This window comes from Petromyzon marinus, chromosome 30 (genome assembly GCF_048934315.1).
Source record: "Petromyzon marinus isolate PM22_M1 ecotype Great Lakes invasive population chromosome 30, UKy_Petmar_22M1.pri1.0, whole genome shotgun sequence".
In the NCBI taxonomy this organism is placed as follows: domain Eukaryota; kingdom Metazoa; phylum Chordata; class Hyperoartia; order Petromyzontiformes; family Petromyzontidae; genus Petromyzon; species Petromyzon marinus.
Window position 1 is genome coordinate 9,549,368 of NC_133696.1, and position 18,869 is coordinate 9,568,236.

The 18,869-nt window shown below is 59.3% G+C and overlaps 1 protein-coding gene across 7 annotated transcripts in view; it reads right to left on the reverse strand.

Moving 5' to 3' along the window:
- Positions 1-61: 61 nt before the first annotated feature.
- KIF21A (kinesin family member 21A) overlaps positions 62-18,869 on the reverse strand; it is a 63,405-nt gene continuing 44,597 nt past the window's right edge. For 2 of the 7 annotated variants that reach the window (XM_076070696.1, XM_076070695.1), the window contains exons 23-37: positions 18,376-18,423; positions 18,190-18,210; positions 14,662-14,716; positions 13,960-14,020; positions 13,124-13,404; positions 9,446-9,559; positions 9,076-9,204; positions 8,488-8,526; positions 7,659-7,798; positions 7,209-7,389; positions 6,242-6,406; positions 5,065-5,182; positions 4,487-4,657; positions 3,151-3,350; positions 62-2,066 (exon numbers count right to left, since the gene is read on the reverse strand). In XM_076070696.1, the coding sequence (XP_075926811.1) occupies positions 1,973-2,066; positions 3,151-3,350; positions 4,487-4,657; positions 5,065-5,182; positions 6,242-6,406; positions 7,209-7,389; positions 7,659-7,798; positions 8,488-8,526; positions 9,076-9,204; positions 9,446-9,559; positions 13,124-13,404; positions 13,960-14,020; positions 14,662-14,716; positions 18,190-18,210; positions 18,376-18,423 (1,817 nt within the window). In that variant the 3' untranslated portion in view covers positions 62-1,972. The remainder of the gene's footprint in view (positions 2,067-3,150; positions 3,351-4,486; positions 4,658-5,064; positions 5,183-6,241; positions 6,407-7,208; positions 7,390-7,658; positions 7,799-8,487; positions 8,527-9,075; positions 9,205-9,445; positions 9,560-13,123; positions 13,405-13,959; positions 14,021-14,661; positions 14,717-18,189; positions 18,211-18,375; positions 18,424-18,869) is intronic. The other 5 variants (XM_076070697.1, XM_032963511.2, XM_076070698.1 and 2 more) reach the window with 5 other exon arrangements.

Genomic DNA, 18,869 nt, shown 5'->3' on the forward strand with positions numbered 1-18,869 from the left:
TCCGTCGCAAAGCACCTCACACCACCATGCTCTACTCAAGGACACGCAGTGACACAGCACATCATGGTGCAGCTCAACATTTATTTTAAACAGACTGCGGATTATTATTTACAACTAAAAACAAACGGCTACACAATCGTTTACGTTAGAACCCTCAAATAAATACACACCTAGGGAGCACGGGAGACCTGAAGCGGAGGGAACACGGTCCTTTTAAATAAAACAAAGCTTCCACACGCTGCTCACACATTCAAGTTGCCACACACAACTGCTGCCACGCTCGCACCCGTGCAGCAGCAGGGCTCATTTCATTAACAAAATCAAATCCAGCATATTACTTCTCGCTCTGGCTATGAGTCACGTGCCTGCCTAATCCAGTAGGCAGGCACGAAACAATAATGCCATGAGAAAATGAAGCCCTGGATTACACAGGCACACGGACATCTGAAAGCGCAGGGCCTAGAAATTCCTATGCCAACAGTGCACTGGGGGCGGGTGGACACTGGTGAGGGGTGAACACTGACAGGGGGTGGACACTGGTGAGAGGTGAACACTGACAGGGGGTGGACACTGGTGAGGGGTGGACACTGGCCGGTTCACAACGAGCGCAAGGCCGCGCGTGTAACAGGTGCGACACGATGCCGGCCGCACAAGCGTGTCAGCAACTATGCAAACTCGCAAAAAACAACTTGCAGCACAACAAACGCTAAGGCGGTGCGCAACTCAAACGCAGCGAAACGCACGGTGAAATGTCGTTTGTGGGTTAAACCACAGTTCAAGCGGGGCGCTCACAATTTTTGTCTCGTCTGCCTGAGGTGGCAAAACCCTGTTCCTTCCAATTCACTCCCAACGGACAATACAAGTGAAGTCTTTGGTAAGCTGCGCAGCCTTCTGGGAGTGCGTGACTTCAGCACCCCCGGAAGGTCGTGCGGCCGATGGGTTGTGTAACAAATACTTTTACTCACTGTTAATGGCCACAAAGGAATTGAAACCACTAAAGTTCTGCCACCCCGGGTGGCACCGACAAGTGAGATACCTGTGTCTGGGCTCGTGGGGACGGACGAGCCCTAAGGCCGATCGACGACGTCACGCGTGGACACCTTGGCAGGACACTCCCGAGCGCTGGACGTGGCTCTGCAGGACCAGGTGCGACACGGGGTCACTTAGCAGCAAATGGGAAGCGTAGTAACGACTCGCAGGGCGTAGCTCTGCGGGCTGGCTCACGGAGTTAGCAGCAGAGAGTGCAGGGGGTTTCCAGTTTTCCCGGCGCGGCTTCTTCTGCGCCATCGATGCCAACGGCGGTGGCGGCGCCCGGGACTGCGGAGCCCGGCGGTGCCAGCCGGCCACCTCGCCCCACGCGAGCAAGGAGTGGTGTGGCTCGTACCAGGGTGATGTGCTTGTGTAAATGTGTCTTGATAAACGTGTGTGTGTGTCCACATTATTGTATGTTTGAGTGTGCATGCATATACATCTGTATATAGCTAAGTGTACCTGTGTGCTCAACATCACTTGCCTCGAGTGTGCATGTGGAGAGCAGTAGCGGAACCGTGAGTGCACTGCGTTACAAGCCTGGCGACCCGAGTTAGATTTCCGCTCACGGCCAACAACAGTGATGATTATCTAAAACAGTTCTGGGCCTGCCCGAGGTCGACTCAGTCTCAAATGAGTACTTGGTACGAAAACATCGCCATTGGGAAGACAAAGACGGCTGGGCGTGGTGCTGGCCACCCACCCCCTCGTGCTGTGCCGGCCTTCACAGGTACTCTAAAAGCACTTTCCCCAACAGATAGTTAAGGCTATATGGGGGATCTTTGTATGTATGTGCGCAAGTCTGTGCGTGCGTGCACGTAGTGCTCTGTTGTTGGTCGCTTGACATTTTCAGCCCTTGGGCCACTTGTGTGTGAGCGTATGCATGTAAACGTGCATGTGTACACATGCGTATGTATGTGCATACACGCATGCGTGCGGGGTTCTAGCTGCCGCCGCCCTCCTCTGCCGCGTCTGCGCCCTCGTTGCTGTGGGAGTCCAGCGCCACGCGAGCTCTCCACATCCGCACCGTGCGGTCACTGTGGAGCACAGACGGCCCGTGTCACAACACAGCGGCACAACTCCACACTCGCTCAAAGCGAGCCTCTCACGGGAGGGCAGGGTGGGGGGCCAGGGGCCGCCTGGCATGAAGGAGTGATTGGGGGCCTGGTGGGATGGCAGTAGCGTGGCTGGCCTGGCCCCTGGTGCAAGAAAGAAATGGGCTCCATCCCCCCTGCCCCTCGTCCACTCACTTCCGAACCCAGAACCTAGGCCTCTGCAGCTCGTGGGCCCCTGTGCAGTTGCACCCGCCTGCACACTCGACGTCTGCACCACTGCTGGAAGGGCAGGTGAGTCGATATCCCCACAGCTCCTGCGCAGCGCGGTGCGACATGAGTGAGCGCGTACGCGTGCGCTGATCCATCTACTGATACTGCTGTCTGCTGCGGACTTCCCTGACTGGTCGGTTGCACAAAACAACCCAGCGAGGATTTCCCCCCATGCATTTCTTGTCCTCACGACCAACGTCGACGTTCCACGGTCCCCTCCTCTCCGCGAGCGAGTCGGCGCCATGCTGCAGGACCGCCTCTACCGATATCGCTGTGGATGCTGCGGCCCAGCTCCGCTACGTCCGAGGCTGTGCGCGCACGGTCGGTTTGTATACGTGGACGTCCGTGACGGGATTATTGACACCGCTGTTGATTTGTGTGTGATCACCGTTGTTCACTGTTCACCCTGCTTGCAGTTGAGTTCTACCGTGGGTTTCGTGTAAATAACTTGTTGTTAGTTTGCTTCTTCTTGTTGCTCTGGTTAGTTTGCTCATTCCCTCCATCTTGCAGTTTCTGGAAGCTGCCACCACTGCCCAGGTCTATGTAACTATGGATCTCTATGCAACTCTGGATCTCTGTAACTCCATGAAACCGTGATGTCCTGTAACTGACGCCAATGCCGATGGTCTTGGGCTACGGTCGTTCTCGTAACAGCTGCTCGGCTCGATGGGGCCTTGCCAGCTGAAATAATAAAGCCTGAGTCTATTGTAAAATGGCTATAGAGATAGATTAGGTGTGTGGTGAGTAGTGCGGTTAGCGGTGCGGTGCAGTGAGCTGTGTGGTGAATGGCGCTCACTTGGAGGCGGTGAAGATGGAGGAGGAGTTGGTGCAGATGGCATTGATGGGACTGTCGTGGCCGCGCAGCTCGGCGCGCATCGCGAACGGTTCCACGTTCCACAGCTTGAGCACGCCGGCACGGCAGGCGCTCAGCAGCACCGGCTGGCCCGGCACCGCACCCAGCGCGCACACCCAGTCCTTGTGTGCGTTCGGGATTTGCTGCAGAGACGTCACAAACACGGAGAGAGTGATCTCCCTTAAGGCGACCCCCGACCCCCAACACGTGAGTGCCCTGTCTTGTCACTGGCGGCCAGAGCCCCGACGCAACTCCAGGATCTCGGTGGCGTCGGCTCAGCACTGACCTCCTGGCCTCCCGGTCGCCTCCCCTTGGAGTACGACCGGTCTCCCAGCGCGGCGTTGATGCGGCTGCTCGCATGAGAGGGCCGTGGGACGCAGGCTCGAACGCCCGATGGCGGCTCGGTGTCTGACACGGCCATTATGAGCCTTCCTCGCGACCCCGCCACCCCCAAGCATGGGATGTGCACGGGGAGCAGGAATCGTTGTGAGCGAGCGACTACGCACACAGACTAGGCACGCGAGGCAGTGGGTGGCCAGCTCCACGCCCGGCCGCCTTTGTCTCCCGAGTGACGATGTTTATACACTGCACGAGGTACTCATTTGAGGCTGAGGAGGCCCAGGACCGGTTCAGATAAAAGTCGCTGGTGTTGGCCGTGGGCGGGAAGCGAACTCGGGTTTGTAGCACAGTGTACTAACCACTGCACTGCTGCTCCCCATGCATACAGGCCCTGCCCTAACCCTCACCACAGTAACAGTGGTGGTGACACGTGTGGCCTTGTGCTCCAGCAGTGTGGAGGCAGCAGCGAGGGTTGGTGGATTACACACGAATATTGCGTGCGCATCGAGAAAGAGCCGTACACTGGCTTGCCAGGCGAAGGCGGTACAGCAAAAGTGTGGATTCCACCTGTCCCGTCTGTGCAAGATAGAGTGCTTCCCCCTTGCACATGTGGGTTTCTTCAAGTGCTCCAGTTTCCTCCCACACGTAAACACTCGTTAATTGGCTGCTAAGACCTTCATATATAAAGGACCGCAGAGCTTGGGTAATTGTTGGTAGGGCCGGCTCACTGCCTGGCTGCTGCCTTCCCGCTCGACCGTGGTTCCTCCTCGCGCCTCTCAAGTCGTTCTGTCTACGCGAGCGCCGAGCGGATTCCGTTCGGCGGCGCCGTGTTACCAGTTCACATTGTCACGATGGTCATAGCCCGGCCTGTGTCTGTGGTTCGAGAGCCTCTTTCTCCGAGCCGGACGGCCTCGTCACCGTGTAAGCCCGCAGCGCCCACCTGCAGGAGCTCCTGTTTGTTGAGGTCCCACTTCTTGATTCCGTTATCGCGGGAGCCGCTGAAGAGGACGTCCCCGATGACGGCGAGCGACTCGATTCCGTCGTAGTGCGGCGGCTCCATGCTCCGTGTCGGCCCAACCGTGCCCAGCGCTCCCTCCGACACTTCGAAGACCTGGTGGGCACGCACAAAGATCGCCCATAGAGCCTTCACCGGACCGTTGGGGCAAGCGCTGTTAGCGAGCATGTACGCGTGTATTTATGTACACGACGGCACACCCACACGCAATGCTCACGCGTGCGTGTGTATGCGACAGTATGCACGCACACACTGTATGCGAGTATGTATGCGACCGCACACAAAGACGCAGGTCACACAGAGACGTAGGTCACACAGAGACGTAGGTCACACAGAGACGTAGGTCACACAGAGATGTAGGTCACACGCACGCGTGCTGCGTGCGAGTGACTGCATGCACACGCAGCACGTCGCGACGATTCCCACGTCACAAGCACACCGACATGCTCAAGCGTGGCGAGCGAGCGCCGCACTATACGTCACTGGCGTGGCGAGCGCCCTACCCGGATGTAGTGGTCCTTGGAGCCGGTGATCACTTTGCTCGTGCTGTCGGCGTTATAGTCCACGGTGAGGGTCATGACGGGGCCTGTGTGCCCGCTCAGCTTCCCCGTCGACTGGAACCTGGCGACGTGGGAACACGCGCTCGCTCAGCGACCGGCGCTCTCGTAACCGCACCTCCTTCGCCTCCTCACCAGCAATGAAGAATCGAGGTGCCACTATCAGGATTACCTCAGATGGTCGTCCCTACCAAGCAGCCCCACCACGCACCCCACGCGTTGAAGTCACACGGTCACACGATTGCGTCAGATCTCGGAAGCTAAGTCGGGAATTGAGCCTGGATAGTTCAAGAAAGGGCTACCAATATGCGTAAACCAGGTGTTGGTGGGTCACTGTGGAGCTAAGTCGTCAGCATAGGACAGAGCAGCAAAACCCAATGTTTGACTGCAGTAAACTCCCAGGTCTATGCTCCCCCCCCCCACGCCCACCAACCCGCACCAATCGGCACGGTGTGTTTTCTCTGGGCGTTCTGCTTTTTCTTCCCACACGTATCATCACTTGTAGAGGACTGCACAGCTTGGGGTGGGGGGGGGGAGGAATTTGGCACCGGCTAACTGCCTGACTGTCGCTTCCTTCACACTCGTCCGTGGTTCATTCTCGCGTCTCCGAGTCCTCTCTCTCTAAGCGAGCGAGCGAACGCTGTGGCAGCGGTTGCGCGGCACAAGTTGATATTACTATCATCATCATACATTACCATAAAATAAGCCCACGTGTGTGCGAGTATGTGTAAACATCGCCACTCGTGAGGCAAAGGCGGCCGGGCGTGGTGCTGGCCACTCACCCCCTCACGTGCCACGTTGGCCTTCGTAGGCGCTCGCTAACAGCACTTGCCCCAACAATCTGTTAATGGCATTTGTTGTTGTCGCAAACAGGGGGGGATGTTTGGGTGGAGGTGCTTCGCTAAGAGCACTTGCCCCAAAAGTCTGTAAAGGCTATAGGGGGGATCCGTGTATGTGTGTGTAGGTGTTCGCCTGCAACAAGCGTCACCGCAACTTAGTGGCAAATGGCATTTGTTGTTGTCGCAAACAGCACTATTTGTGTGTTGGTGCTCAGTGATAGCACTTGCCTCACAAGTCTGTAAAGGCTATAAGGGGGGGGATCTTTGTCTTTGTGCGTGCTCACCGGTTGAGGTCCCACATGCGCACAAAGTTGCTCGCGGCGGCGTAGAGGAAGGCGCCATTGTGGCTGAGCATGATCTGGTTGATCTGACTCTCGCCGGCCGGGAAGGTGACCGTGCGATTCGACACACTGGCGCACTGGTCTCCCATGGTGACCTGTCCCGATGACCTGCGGACACCCGTTGTATAAAGACAAAGAGCCGAGTAAAGCTGGCGCGACGCGAGAGTCCGCTGTCCGGCCGGCACCTCGCACGGTGAACCGTCGTCTCCCCCGCGCTGATGTTTACGCACCACCCCAGGTGCTCATCTAAGGCTGAGTTGACCTAGGGGAGGCCCAGGACCGGTTCAGACATTATTCGCCACAGATGTTGGACTCAAATGAGTGCCTGGTACGGTGTGTGTAAAAACCATCAGCACTGGGGAGACAAAGGCAGCCGGGTGTGGTACCAGCCACCCACCCCCTCGTATGCTGTGTTGGCCTTCATAGGTGCATACAAACAGCACTTTCCACAACAGCCTGTTAAGGCTACCGGGATGGCCTTTTACTTTGTTCATACATTAGCAACTGTTGTACCCGTGACAAAGCAAGGGGAGGGCAGAGTTAAGGATGTAATGTATGGGAAAAAAGGAATGGGAAGAGGAAAGAGAAAAGAGTGGGAGATAGGAGGACAAGGATGGAAAAGGAGCGGAGAAACGGGAGCAATGAGTCAGGGAGCAGGCTGCATCAGGGCCTCGACGCTAGTGCACAGAGGAGCAGCGTCTTTTCACAGCGGGCGATGGGGAGAGGGGAGCGATTCCGAGTGGAGGTGACCACATAGGAGTCACGCGATTCACACGAGAGGCTTGCGCTCATTTCGACAGAGAGGTGCGTCCACACATTCATACGGCACATGGAGGTTGGAGTGGCTGATGCGCGCCCGCGGACGTACGGCCCAGTGCGAGCGGCGACGCTCGGCGCGGCGGGGACTTACGTGAGCGTGCGGACGCACTTGGCCGAGTCGCGGATGTCCCACACCTTGATGTACGACATGGAGACGGTGAACACGAGGCCCGAGTCGCCGCAGTACTTGACGGACACCACGTTGTTGGGGTGGCCGCCCAGCGACATGATCTCCTGACCCGTCACCAGGTTCCACACCTTGCACGTGCGGTCTGCACCGCGCACACACGCGCACGTGACGTCACTCGGTGACCTAGCCCAGAGGTAGCACGTTCGCTGCTTGCTAGAGTGGTTGGCATCCAGCGGCCTCCCTGGTTATTACTGCAGTGCGTAATAACCGAAACGATACTACGCACCGTCTGCTTTGCTCACAGTGGACGTTAAAGGTCGCGTGATGTCGGTCGCAAAGGGAGGCCATTGTGTGGCACACAGACCGTGCGACGGAGTGGAGCCGCACGCGGACCGCACGGAGCGCACTCACCCTTGGCGCCGGTGAAGAGGAGGTCGTCGGTAGCGTCTAGGCACAGCACGGCCTTGGTGTGCCCCTCGGCCACGTGCAGGCACTGCAGCGCTTGCGAGCGGTTCCCACGCCCGGCGCCGCTGTACGGGTTGATGACGCCCCTGGCGGCACGGCATGGCACGCGCCGTCACTCGCGTCGGCGCGCCGTGACTCCGGCCGCCCTCGTGGCGGCAGGGGGGCGGGGGGGGGCCGGGGGGGAGACCACCTCCCACCATCTCACCATCTCGTGCGCCAACCGCTTGGGCAACTACTCCGATATCTGAGCGGAGCTCCGCCTCGGGCGCTCTACGATTGATCCAGAGAGGGCACGGCGGCGACTGCAACGCGCGGCCACGCCGCGAGAAGCGGTTCGGCCTGAGAGGTCGACCGGGATGGGAAACCGGATCGGCGTGTGCTCGGATCCACCGGTTTCTCGTCGGCGGGTTCGCGTTGTGAAATCGCAGCGCCCGTTGCAGCGTTAGCGCAGGCCCCGCGGTGAGCGGCGCGCCCTCCCGAGCGACAAAGCCATGCAAGGACACCCAGAGCAAATTAAAAATGAACACGTTAATGCGCGCGGCACACACGGTGAGTCACACGTGACGTGGCGCCCAGGTTGCCCCCCCCCCCCCACAGAGGGGGGGGGGGGGGGAGGAGGGCGGAGCGGCGGCGGTGGGAGCCCAGCGAGCGCCGTGCGGCAGCGTAAATCACCAAGTGACACGTGGATTGGAGCGGGAGAGAAATGAAATGAAGGGGGGGCAGAATAAACACGAAAACACCAATCCAGAAAGAGGATGGGAAGAGAACTCAATACCTGCGGAACTCTGGGTAGGAAGAGTCACTGTCATCTGACCTGGGAGAGGAAAGCATGACGCAACAGATAGGTACAGTCACGAGTAGAACTGGAAGGCCCAGACCGTGGGGAGGTAAGGCGGGCAAGTACAACGGCGCTCCGTCTCACGTGACGTCGACATCTCTTGCCGTGCTGGCACCACCGCGGCAACAAGTCGCCCTCGTCACACGCCAGCCTCGCACAGCGGTGACACGAACAGTTGGGGACGGACACGGAGCCTCGCGAGCTGACGCTGCTACCCAGTCCTCCCACCCCCACACACGCTGACCCCAACGCTATGTACAGTTGCCGCACCGAGTTTCACGCAGTTCAGTGGCTTGGAGATGGACACCGGGACACCAGGGGTAATGTGGTACCGAGTCACCAGGGTACTGAGCCACCGGGGCACCAGGGCATTGGGGCACGAGGGTCCCGAGGTACCTGGACACGTGGCAGAGCAGAGTACCAGCTGGGAAGTAGGTCACTATGACACCGGCCACTCTAACTCCACCACGGCATAGGGCGGCGAGGTGTGTGCGTGCGCGTGTGCGGGGCGTGGCGCCGACTCACTTGTCGTGCGCGGGCGAGGACGGCGCCTGGGCGCTCGTCAGCCGTGAAAAGACGTTCTTGTCGGTGCGCGCACGAGGCGGGGGTGACGGCGGCGGAGTGATGCTCGCCTCCGACGTTCCCGAGTCAGACCTGCGCCGACCCCCGACGCACACAGGGGCACACGCACAACACGAACTCAATAAGCGCGGGACTCGAAGAGCGTCGCGAGCTGGCGCCCCTTGCCGATACCCGCACGCGTTGACTGTCACGCTCCCTGTGGAGCTGCTTCCCCAAGGCTGGCATAATTTAGCGGCTTAGAAGCCGATACCGGGGCACCGGGTCACCAGCGTACCCGGTCACCCATGGTACCAGGCGCCTCATGGTAACTCACTGTTTCTGGTCGCGCTTGGCTCGGTCGGCGTTCTTGTCAAGCGTCTTGCGCCTGCCGAGGAGCGGCGACGGCTCGGTGCTCCTCCTCTCCGAGCCGGTCGACGGCGTTCTGCTGCTGCGCGCAACAAGAGGGTATCGTCAGAACTAGCGTCCGCAGACGCCGAGGGCGGGAACCACGCTCGCCTCGGCGGCCGGGCGTCCGCTGTTGCCCGGCGACGAACGCCCGCTGCAAGCGGCCCCAGGCATGCTGCACGCAGATGCGCCTGCGCTCCCCGCCCCCCACACAACCATGCACCTTGCTCCGTGCTCCCTGCTCCACGCGTGCTCCACAAGGTCCCAGTGCCACCGTAGCTGCCTGACCACGGCGGCAAGTAAACGCGAGCGGCAACGCGGAGTTAAACACCGGCAGCGGCGGCAGCGGCGGTAGCCAGCACCCGATGTGAACCCGTGTCTCACGCGGGCAGTCGCATAGCAAATGGGTGTGCAGGCGGTGTGACTGCGATGCCAGAGAGAGGCCCAGGTGCTGGACTAAGAAGAGGGACCCATGCTTCCCACGCTGCGCGCAGGCTCGGAGGAAGCGTCACGTGCGTGAACATCGCAGCGTTCAAGCATCGTGGGGCGCCCGCGATTATCGGGTTAATTTGCGAGCAGGACCGCATTTTGACGACCGCAATTACAAATCATCCAAGGTGAACGGGCTGGTAATTGGGAAATGTGTGGCTGTAAATGTAATTTGCTCGTAATTATAATGCAGTCCAAAGCGTGCGGTGACGTTAATAACCGCACACGCCGCGGGCGACAAGGAGGCGCAGCGTCCCGTCGCGCACAGCCACGCGGTGCACGCTCCCGCGCAGAGGCACGAGAGGCAACACCTGTGGCAGCGCACCACGGCCACCCCCTCCCGCCCGGTCCCCAGGGCCGCCGCCGCCGCTGGCCTCCACCCGGGGGGGGTCCCGCACGCCACGGCCGCCCCTGTCCAACCACCCCACGCCAGGAGGCCACGGCTTCCCGGGTCTGCAGGTGCCGCGGCCGATGGGGGAGGCCGCCACCGCCGCTCCACCTCCGCCGTCGCCTCCATGCCTCTGGCGGCTAGCGCCCAACGCAAGGCCCGCTCGGGGGAGTTAAAAGTGAGCTCAAGACTCCGGTGAAAGTTGGTGGCGGACGCGGCCCAATGCGCCGCACGACGGCTCCAGGTGCCGTAGGTGCGCCCCCGGGGGCTGTGTGGCCATCGGCCGCCCCACACGGGGTGGGAAGCCGAGTTGATATAAAGTAGACTCGAGAGCTGCGGTCAGACGCGCTATCAGGGCACTCAGCGGAGCGGTTCATTTGTAAAAACACAGACGGAGAACGCTCTTCAGTGAGCTAATTATGTAACGTGTGATTCACAATGAGTTTCTGTTTGTGTCAGATCGTCGCATAGGTTATGATCAAAATGTTTCCCCTAGATCCCTCCACTACTCAGCGGCAGAGCCAATTGAGTTGTCACGTCGTGGCCAACGGCGACGATCGATTTTGTTTTTCAGCAAAGCCAACGGGGGTGGAGGAGGGGGGGAGGTACGTTCAAAAGTCCAAGCAACATTTTTGACAACTTTGTCTCACGTTGCGCTGGAGATCCCACGAAGCATCGTCGTAAGGCGTTAACAATATTACGAATCGTAATATTGGCGGCGAATGCCTTCGTGTAACATGTACATTATAACTGTGTTTCAGGAGGAAGGGACTCCTTGTGACGATAGTCGTTCTACAGCACAGTGGGGCGCTCTGTAGCAGCGAGCACCGACGCCGTGACATCGCTCCCGGTACTTGTAATGCGACGCTTCCATGGAGACCTTCCCGTGGCTACGGTCCCCCGCTTTCTCACGAGCGAGGCTCCACACGGCGCCCGTCGGTGGTCCATGCTCGATCGAGCACCGCTCACCTGCTGTTCACAGCCTTGCAGACCCCAACGGTGGAAATTCTACATTCCTAAGACGGGGAACACTGTAACTCAATTTACTGACCCCCCCCCCCCCCCCGAGGGATGGTCAGTTGAGCCAATCCTACCGAACCCTGCATTTAACGTCGCAACTTTCTGATTGGGCACCGCTCGTCGAGCGCTGCGTTGGCCACCTGGGTGCCCAGTACGCGGCCTCGGTGTTCATCGACAGCAGCCGTCTGTGCGTCGGGCTGCGTCGTCCTGGACGGTGCCGCGGCGGTGTCGGTGTGCGCCGGCCCGGTAGCGGAAACCAGCAATGCAACTTCCCCCCCACCCCCGCCCCCAGTGGGTTCCTCCACCTGTATAGAGGTCTCGCTCTACTGGACCCGACTGTGTCATCTCGCCACACTGTGTTCACCCACCACGCCGCTAGTCACCACCCACTCACCCACCCACTGAGTCATCCATTCACCCGCAACTCACTCACTCACCCACCCATCCACCCACTCACCTTACTCATTCACCCACCCACTCACTCACCTACTCACCCACTTACTCACTCACTCAACCACTCAACTACCCACCCACCACGCTGCGAGTCACAACACCACCCACTCATCCACCCACCGAGTCATCCACTCATCCACCCACAACTCACTCACCCACCCATCCACAACTCACTCACCCACCCATCCACCCACTCACTCACTCACCTACTCACCCACTCACCTATTCACCAACCCACCACACTGCAGGTCACAACACTTCCCTTCCTGCTTCTTCCCTTACACTGCTCCACTGTGAAACGCCACGTATACACACACACATACGATACACACTCACCATAGACACTCACCACACACACTCACCACACACACTCACCACACACACTCACCACACACACTGCCCATACAGGCCATCACTGCGGCCGCTCTATCGGACAGCACGGCCAGCAATGGAGGATTCACCCATGACGGTTGAGAGAATAATTTCACCCTTGTTTCTCGCTCGCAACAGGAAACACGTGGCGGTCATAAAGGCAGCACTCATTGTCCAGGCTTCGCGGCGACGACGACGAGAGTTATAAAGTAATGTCGCGCGATCACGGTGCAGGTGCGGAGCGGGTCGCCCGGGCCCATGAGCCCAACCCCCGTGGTCACGCCAAGGCCGTTCTCGCGCCAGGGCTGGGGCCTGGCGCTGTCTACGGTATGAGACGTGCGAGGAACGACCGATTACACGGAGAACGCGTTCGCTTCTTCTCCTCCGGAATGCGCGTCCATCATCGGCGCCACGCCGATGCCAGTTAAACACGTCGCTTAACGCGCCCGCCTGCCACGTGAACCAACGGCTCCGATTCTCTCGCAATGAGTCGCCGCCAGTGCCGCCGCATCAGGGATCTGTCAGTATCCCGATGGATTTAAAGCCCACACAGGTGGCGGCGCCAACACTTTCTCCAACTAACTCGGGTGGCGACGTGCGCACAGACAACACGCGCATACAGAGAACACACAGACAACACGCGCACAAAGACAACACACACACATAGGGGCATGTGCCCCGAGCTTTAGTGATGACCTTGGGAGAGTTGGTGCGGCGCGGTGGAACAGCCGGAGAGGTGGCGCGGAGCGAGCGAGTTGAATCTGTTGAGAGTTGAGTCTGTAGTGAGTTTGTCCGTAGTGAGCGAGTTGTGGCTGCAGTGAGCGGAGTCTGTAGTGAGCGAGTTGAGTCAGTGTCAATGGTGCGATCGGCCAGTCCGCTACTCACTGGCCGTTCCCCTGTCGCGGGGACTGGCACGAGGGCTCCCACGCGGTGCCGACGTTGTTGGAGGGGCTAGCCACGTGCGGGCCACGCGGCTCCCGCTCGCCCCCGTTCTCCTGCAGCTCCGCCACGGGCAGGAGCAGCGCGAGGGCGCCGCCGCTGCCGGTCCGCGCCGCCGCCACGCCCGTCCCTCCCGGCGCCACCGCCGCGTCTGGGGCGGGCGACGGCGCGGGGCACTCGCTGCCCGCGTACAGCATGTCCTTCTGCGTGGCCGCCCGCCGCCGAGCCTAAGCCACGCAGCCCCGCGGAGTGGGGGGGGTGCGACGAATGTTAAGGCTCTGACGTTCGGCAAATTAAATGTGAGAGCGGTCGGGCGACGATGAGGTCAGAGCGCGGGGTCGTCACCGCTGCCGGAATCCTACTGCTGCCGCCGCCGGCTACTTTTTAAACGACTTCTCAAATGCAGCAGGTTGATAGTCTTGGCCTGGTCACCCCTACCAATGAGCGGCGAACGCGCCACTGCTGGGCCGCGTCACTGCCTAGCCTTCGTGCGGCTCCGTTCGGCACGTCCCTTGCTGCTGGCTGATTTAACGTTTCTCCCACAACTCTGCGTTACATTAAATTATATTCACCAGCGTGGAGCGGTTGCGTCGTGGTTGGCACATTACGCAATGAACCCGGCGACCTGAGTTCAATTCCCCTCCGCGACTAAAGCCAGCGGCGACCGTTAACATCTGAACCAGTCCGAGGCACGCACCGCCCCTTCGCCGATTATCACCGACTGGCACGGTGGGGTACGGTCCAACGTTCAAGTACGTGGTCATTACGTGTTTGCTATGTACCTTGTCTCTGGGTTTGCCCTCGCCCGGAGCGCTGCCTTTGGACGTCTCCAAGCCCTGCAGTCTGCAGCGGTGCACAGCAGCGCCCACCGTCGCATGCGGCAAAGCCAGCGGCAGAGTGGACAATGATCAGCGCCACTTCAGCAACGCGAGCCGCATTATTTCCGCGAGCATTGTGTTTATTTAGAAATTTACACCAGCTGCGTGTGCGAGTGTGTGTCTAAGACCGTAGTGTAGCGGTTAGCGCGTTGCGCTACGAGCCCGGCGACCCGGGTTCGATTCCCGCTCAAGGCCAACATCAGTAGAGATTATCTGAACTGGTCCTGGGCCTCACCTAGGTCAACTCAGCCTCAAATGAGTACCTGATGGGGTGTTTAAAGATCAGCACTAAGGAGACAAAGGGGGCTGGGCGTGGTGCTGGCCACCGCTGGGCCTTGGCTCTACAGGTGACTGAGCACACACAAATGAGAAACAGCGCTGTTGCCAGGTAAAAAATATTCCCCTCCAGTACCCCGCGAGCACGGCTAGGACGCCTGCGGTGACAGACTCGTATCGTTTGTGGGCCATTTCTAAGTGGTACGCCTCGCGTGGCTGCAGGCCCACACGAAATCGACTCTTGGGCTGTGCCCGGCCTGTGGATCGTTGGTTCTGTGCCCTCGCCGTGGTGGTTTAGAGTGAGAGTGTGCGGTGCGGTATGGTGCTCACACAGCCATGCCCGCGGTGGGATGCACCAACTCGTCCTCGCTGCTGTCCTCCGCATCTGCAGCCGACACAACCGCACGGTTGGGGGGGGGAGTGGAGTGGGCGACGCGTCAAGCGGATCGCGGCGCCGGCGCGGCGCCATCATTCCCACGAGAAAGCACTGCCGCCGGGCCCCGTTGGCTGCACTGCCTTCGCCGCACGCTTCCTCAACGACACGTCTATCCTGCTTTGCGCTCTACCCTGAACCAGACTCCATGCTCGCCGGGAAACGCGGTTCGGCACCGTGCCCGGAGCTGCACTAAAGTGCGCGTCCTGCACAGCAGTTGGCCCTCGCCGCTGCTAGGAGGTCAGATCAATCAGACTTGGCCCTGGCGCAAGCAATCAAGCGGGGTCCCCCCCATCCGATTTCCCCCTTCGCAGCAGCGCTGCACTGGCTGTGCAGAGAGGCATCCCGCAACGCGAGCAGGTCTTTCACGAAGTGGGCATCGCATCGTGGGTCCAGGACGGGAGCCGGGCAAAGAGAAGGCGATAAACGGTGAGGCCCCCCTCCTCTTGCTCTGCCCGGTGACCATCAAACTATAAATTGGGCTTTGCAGACCTTTACGCTACGCTGCGGCAAGCACGGCTATTATGCATGCGGCGAGCGATCATAGCCTGCGACAGCCCTGAATGTGGAGATTTACGGGCGAATCTGGGACCTCGCCAGCGCTGGCATAAACACGATAATAACCGCGCGAGCGCCGGCGTCGCGTGCCATCGCCGAACCAGCGAGGAACCCCCACTTGCAGGAGCCGGTGCGAGCCCCCCTCTCTGCCCGTGTGTGCGGTAAGCGATGCGGCGCGCACACACGGCTCGTCTATCTTTAACCGAATTACACAAACCCGTACGTGACCACGGTCGGGCAGTGCTCCCTCGAAGTCGGACGGCCCTGCGGAGAATTCCGATTCAAGAATTTACAGTGTGCCGACGGCATCGGATTGCATCGTTAAGAGAGAGACGTTCACTTGGGCAGCACGGCCTGGTAGAGAGCCAGGGTAGAGGAAGAGGGCTGCCCACTGGGTTAGCTGAGAGGAGGATGTGTTACTGTGGGGTTGGACAGGACAGCCGGAACAGGGAGGACAGTGTACAGCCTCACGAGGCATTCCCATGCTTGAACGCTTGATGTGAGTGCACGTGCGTGTGTGTGCGCGTCTGCGTGCTTGCGAGACAGTTATTTTCGTCTCATAGGTGTCCTCAGTCGGGTTACAGATACGCCGATGCCACAGCAGCAGCAGCAGCAGCCGAACCCCCAGGGTGGACCCCTGGGCTGTGCATCATGCAGGTGAGTACATCAGGCAAAGTTACGCACGTTCAGCTCACGCACATGGTGGGGGGCCTCCAACCCGAAACCTGACCCCCAAAACAAACGCAGAATCTACCCTGCATTTGGTGCGGTGCAGGCGAAGCATTTACAAGGTCGTAAATGAGCATTGCCAACTCGGCGATTTTGTCGCCAAATCCAGTGACCTTTTCGGTTTTCCAAGTGGCAAAATGTCGTCAAAGCATCTGGTGACAAAGCCAGCGACTTTCTAGGACGAGGACACAATGCAGATTTAGGGGCGATCCCAGGTTCACGTTCAGGATCCCGTATTGGTGCACCGTGAGTAATACTCGGCACATTCTCTCGTGACGGTAACATTACAGGTTCTACATGGCGACGTCTCACCACGTGCTGAGGTTCGCTTGGCGACTATCCGCTTTACGGAGTTGGCAACGCTGCTCCACCTGCACGCTCACCTGCGTGCATCAGCCACAGGGTGTTGTGGGGGTAGGGGGGTGGCAGGTACGGTTGGAGTCCCCCCATCTCCGTGCGCACTCACTCGCCGCTTAGCGGGGTTATGGTTGCACGAGCGTGGAGGGGCGCGGTCTCGGGTCCTCCCAGGTCGAGCACAACTCCCCCGTCGGTAAAGCTTCGTCAATCTCACGCCGGAGGCTTTCGCAGGCCGCTCGTTGTCCAAGTGCGGCCCTCCTGGCCGGCCCGCGTGTCGAACAGTTCCTCTCTCAAGCTTTCGGCACACGCTACCGTGGGCACGTTAGTCATGATAATAATGTCAACTGGTAAGACTGAGCTGCTGCCGCCACTACCGCCGCTGCGTTCGGTCACTCTCGTAGAGAGACGACGACTCGAGGCGCAAGGAGGAACCGCAGACGAGCAGGAAAGGCAGCCAGCCGATGAGCAGCAGCCAAATTTCCTGTCCTCAAGGTCTGCGCTTTTCTATATATTAAGGTGTTATTGGCCAATTCGTGAGTGTTTTCATGTGGGCAGGTTGCCAGAGCGCCCGGAAAAATACCTACGCACGCGAGGCGGGGGGGACAACCCTCTATCTCATCAAGGCGAGCAAGAGTGTGGCTCCTCCTTGATGCTCACAGGAAGGGCGTATCACAACATTCGTGTGATCCACGAACCCTCGCCTCCACAGCACTGGGTTACAGGCCGCGTGCGGCGTAGCCACCGCCGCCCGGCTTCCGGAGTTGAATCGCTGCTCCGGTCTCCTCACCTCACAACTCCTGCGTGGCCACAGCTTGAGTGAAGGAGCGATCAACACGCGGTCTAACCCAGGGCGACCACCGCGAGCCGCTCGCTGCGATTAAACACAAATCTAGACGGGCGGCGAAGCCAAGGGGCTCGTGCTGCCCTGTGGACGCGTGCCCGTGCCACGCGTCGTCTCTCCCACAACGTTCCAAACTTTGTTAATGAATAGAAAAAAAACCCTTTAAAGCCACGGTCCAGAGCTTCCGTCATACCGCCCTAAGTGATGCCTTTGCCATAACGCTGCATTAAATCACGCGGCAGTGATGTCATCACGGTGATGTCGATCGAGTGCCATCATGACATGCTCAGTATAACAATAAGGGTTATTATTTCGCTTGTTTACCTAGGAAAGCCTCCTGGATGACTGGATATCTGTGAAAAAGATATTCATGGCTAATCAGATGACTCCAGTATAAATACATAATCTCATTCTGAGCCTCGCTTAGTCTCCACTCAATTTTAAGAGGGTCCTGCCAAGTTTTCGCAGTAGGGGGCGATGTTGATTTATGAATCTGGAGGTGATATTTTAGCATTGGGATGTTTTGGCCAATATCAGTTACATTATACATGGGGTTTTTTAGCTCTGGGAGGAATCCAGAAAACCTGGAGGAAACCCACGCAGAGAGGCACCTGACTGGGGAATCGAGACACGAGCGTTACCACCACGTCCACCAAACACAGAAGTGTATTTTTCCACGAACAAATTTTGGAACTCGAGTCGGGCATCCCGGACGCCTAGCCCAAGAACTCATCTCTAAGATGAGAATCGTCCTTTGAAAGGGTCGCCACTTCCTCGAGCGGTGGAGTTGTGCTTTCGACGCGGGAGGACGACGAGACAGCGCCCCCCCGCCCCCCAACCCCCATGGGGGGGCAGCGGCGACGCAGTCAAGCGGAGTTGCCACATGCAGCCATGCCGTCCGTGTCGCAGCTCTGTTACACAAGAGCGCCGCCTTACTTACCCAATTCTAAGTTACGCAGCTCTGTGTGACAGGAACACACGGGGGGGACAAGCACACGCTCAAATCACATTGCACTGCACGCCGAGACGAAAGCTCGCACGCCAATCACATCGCACAGTACTGCAATGCAAGCCCACGCAACGTTCAGATTGCACAACACCGCACACTGGATGCAAGCTCACGCACCAATCGGACCGCACGGCACTGCACGCTGCAAGCTGGCGCTCCAGGAGCCTGGAGGACAGGAGCCAATGGGAAAGACACCAGGAGCGTCCGCAACTATTGGTCGACCGCTTCACGACATGTGTTTCTCCACGCACCCCGAGGCTGCTCCCCCAGCCCTTTTCTAACGGAACAGATATGAACTCGCACCTTGTGCTCCGAGCAGGCCAATACCAGTTCAAATCGTTCGTGAGAACGTGTTATTTTAAAGATTTCGACGAGGCTCTCCGTCACAGCACTCCGCATTACGACGCCGTCTCAGAGTGTGTCTGTGCACTTTGATTGGCGCAGGTGCTTGGGGGAGGACGGGGAGGCAAACGACCAATCAGCAGCAGCCGCAGCAGCTCACACCGAGCCGCCACCTTCATACAGCCACAAACGACGTCACACAGGGCGCCAACCCAGCTCCCAAGCGTCACCCACACCGAGCCCAGAGCATGCGCACCACCACCACGCTC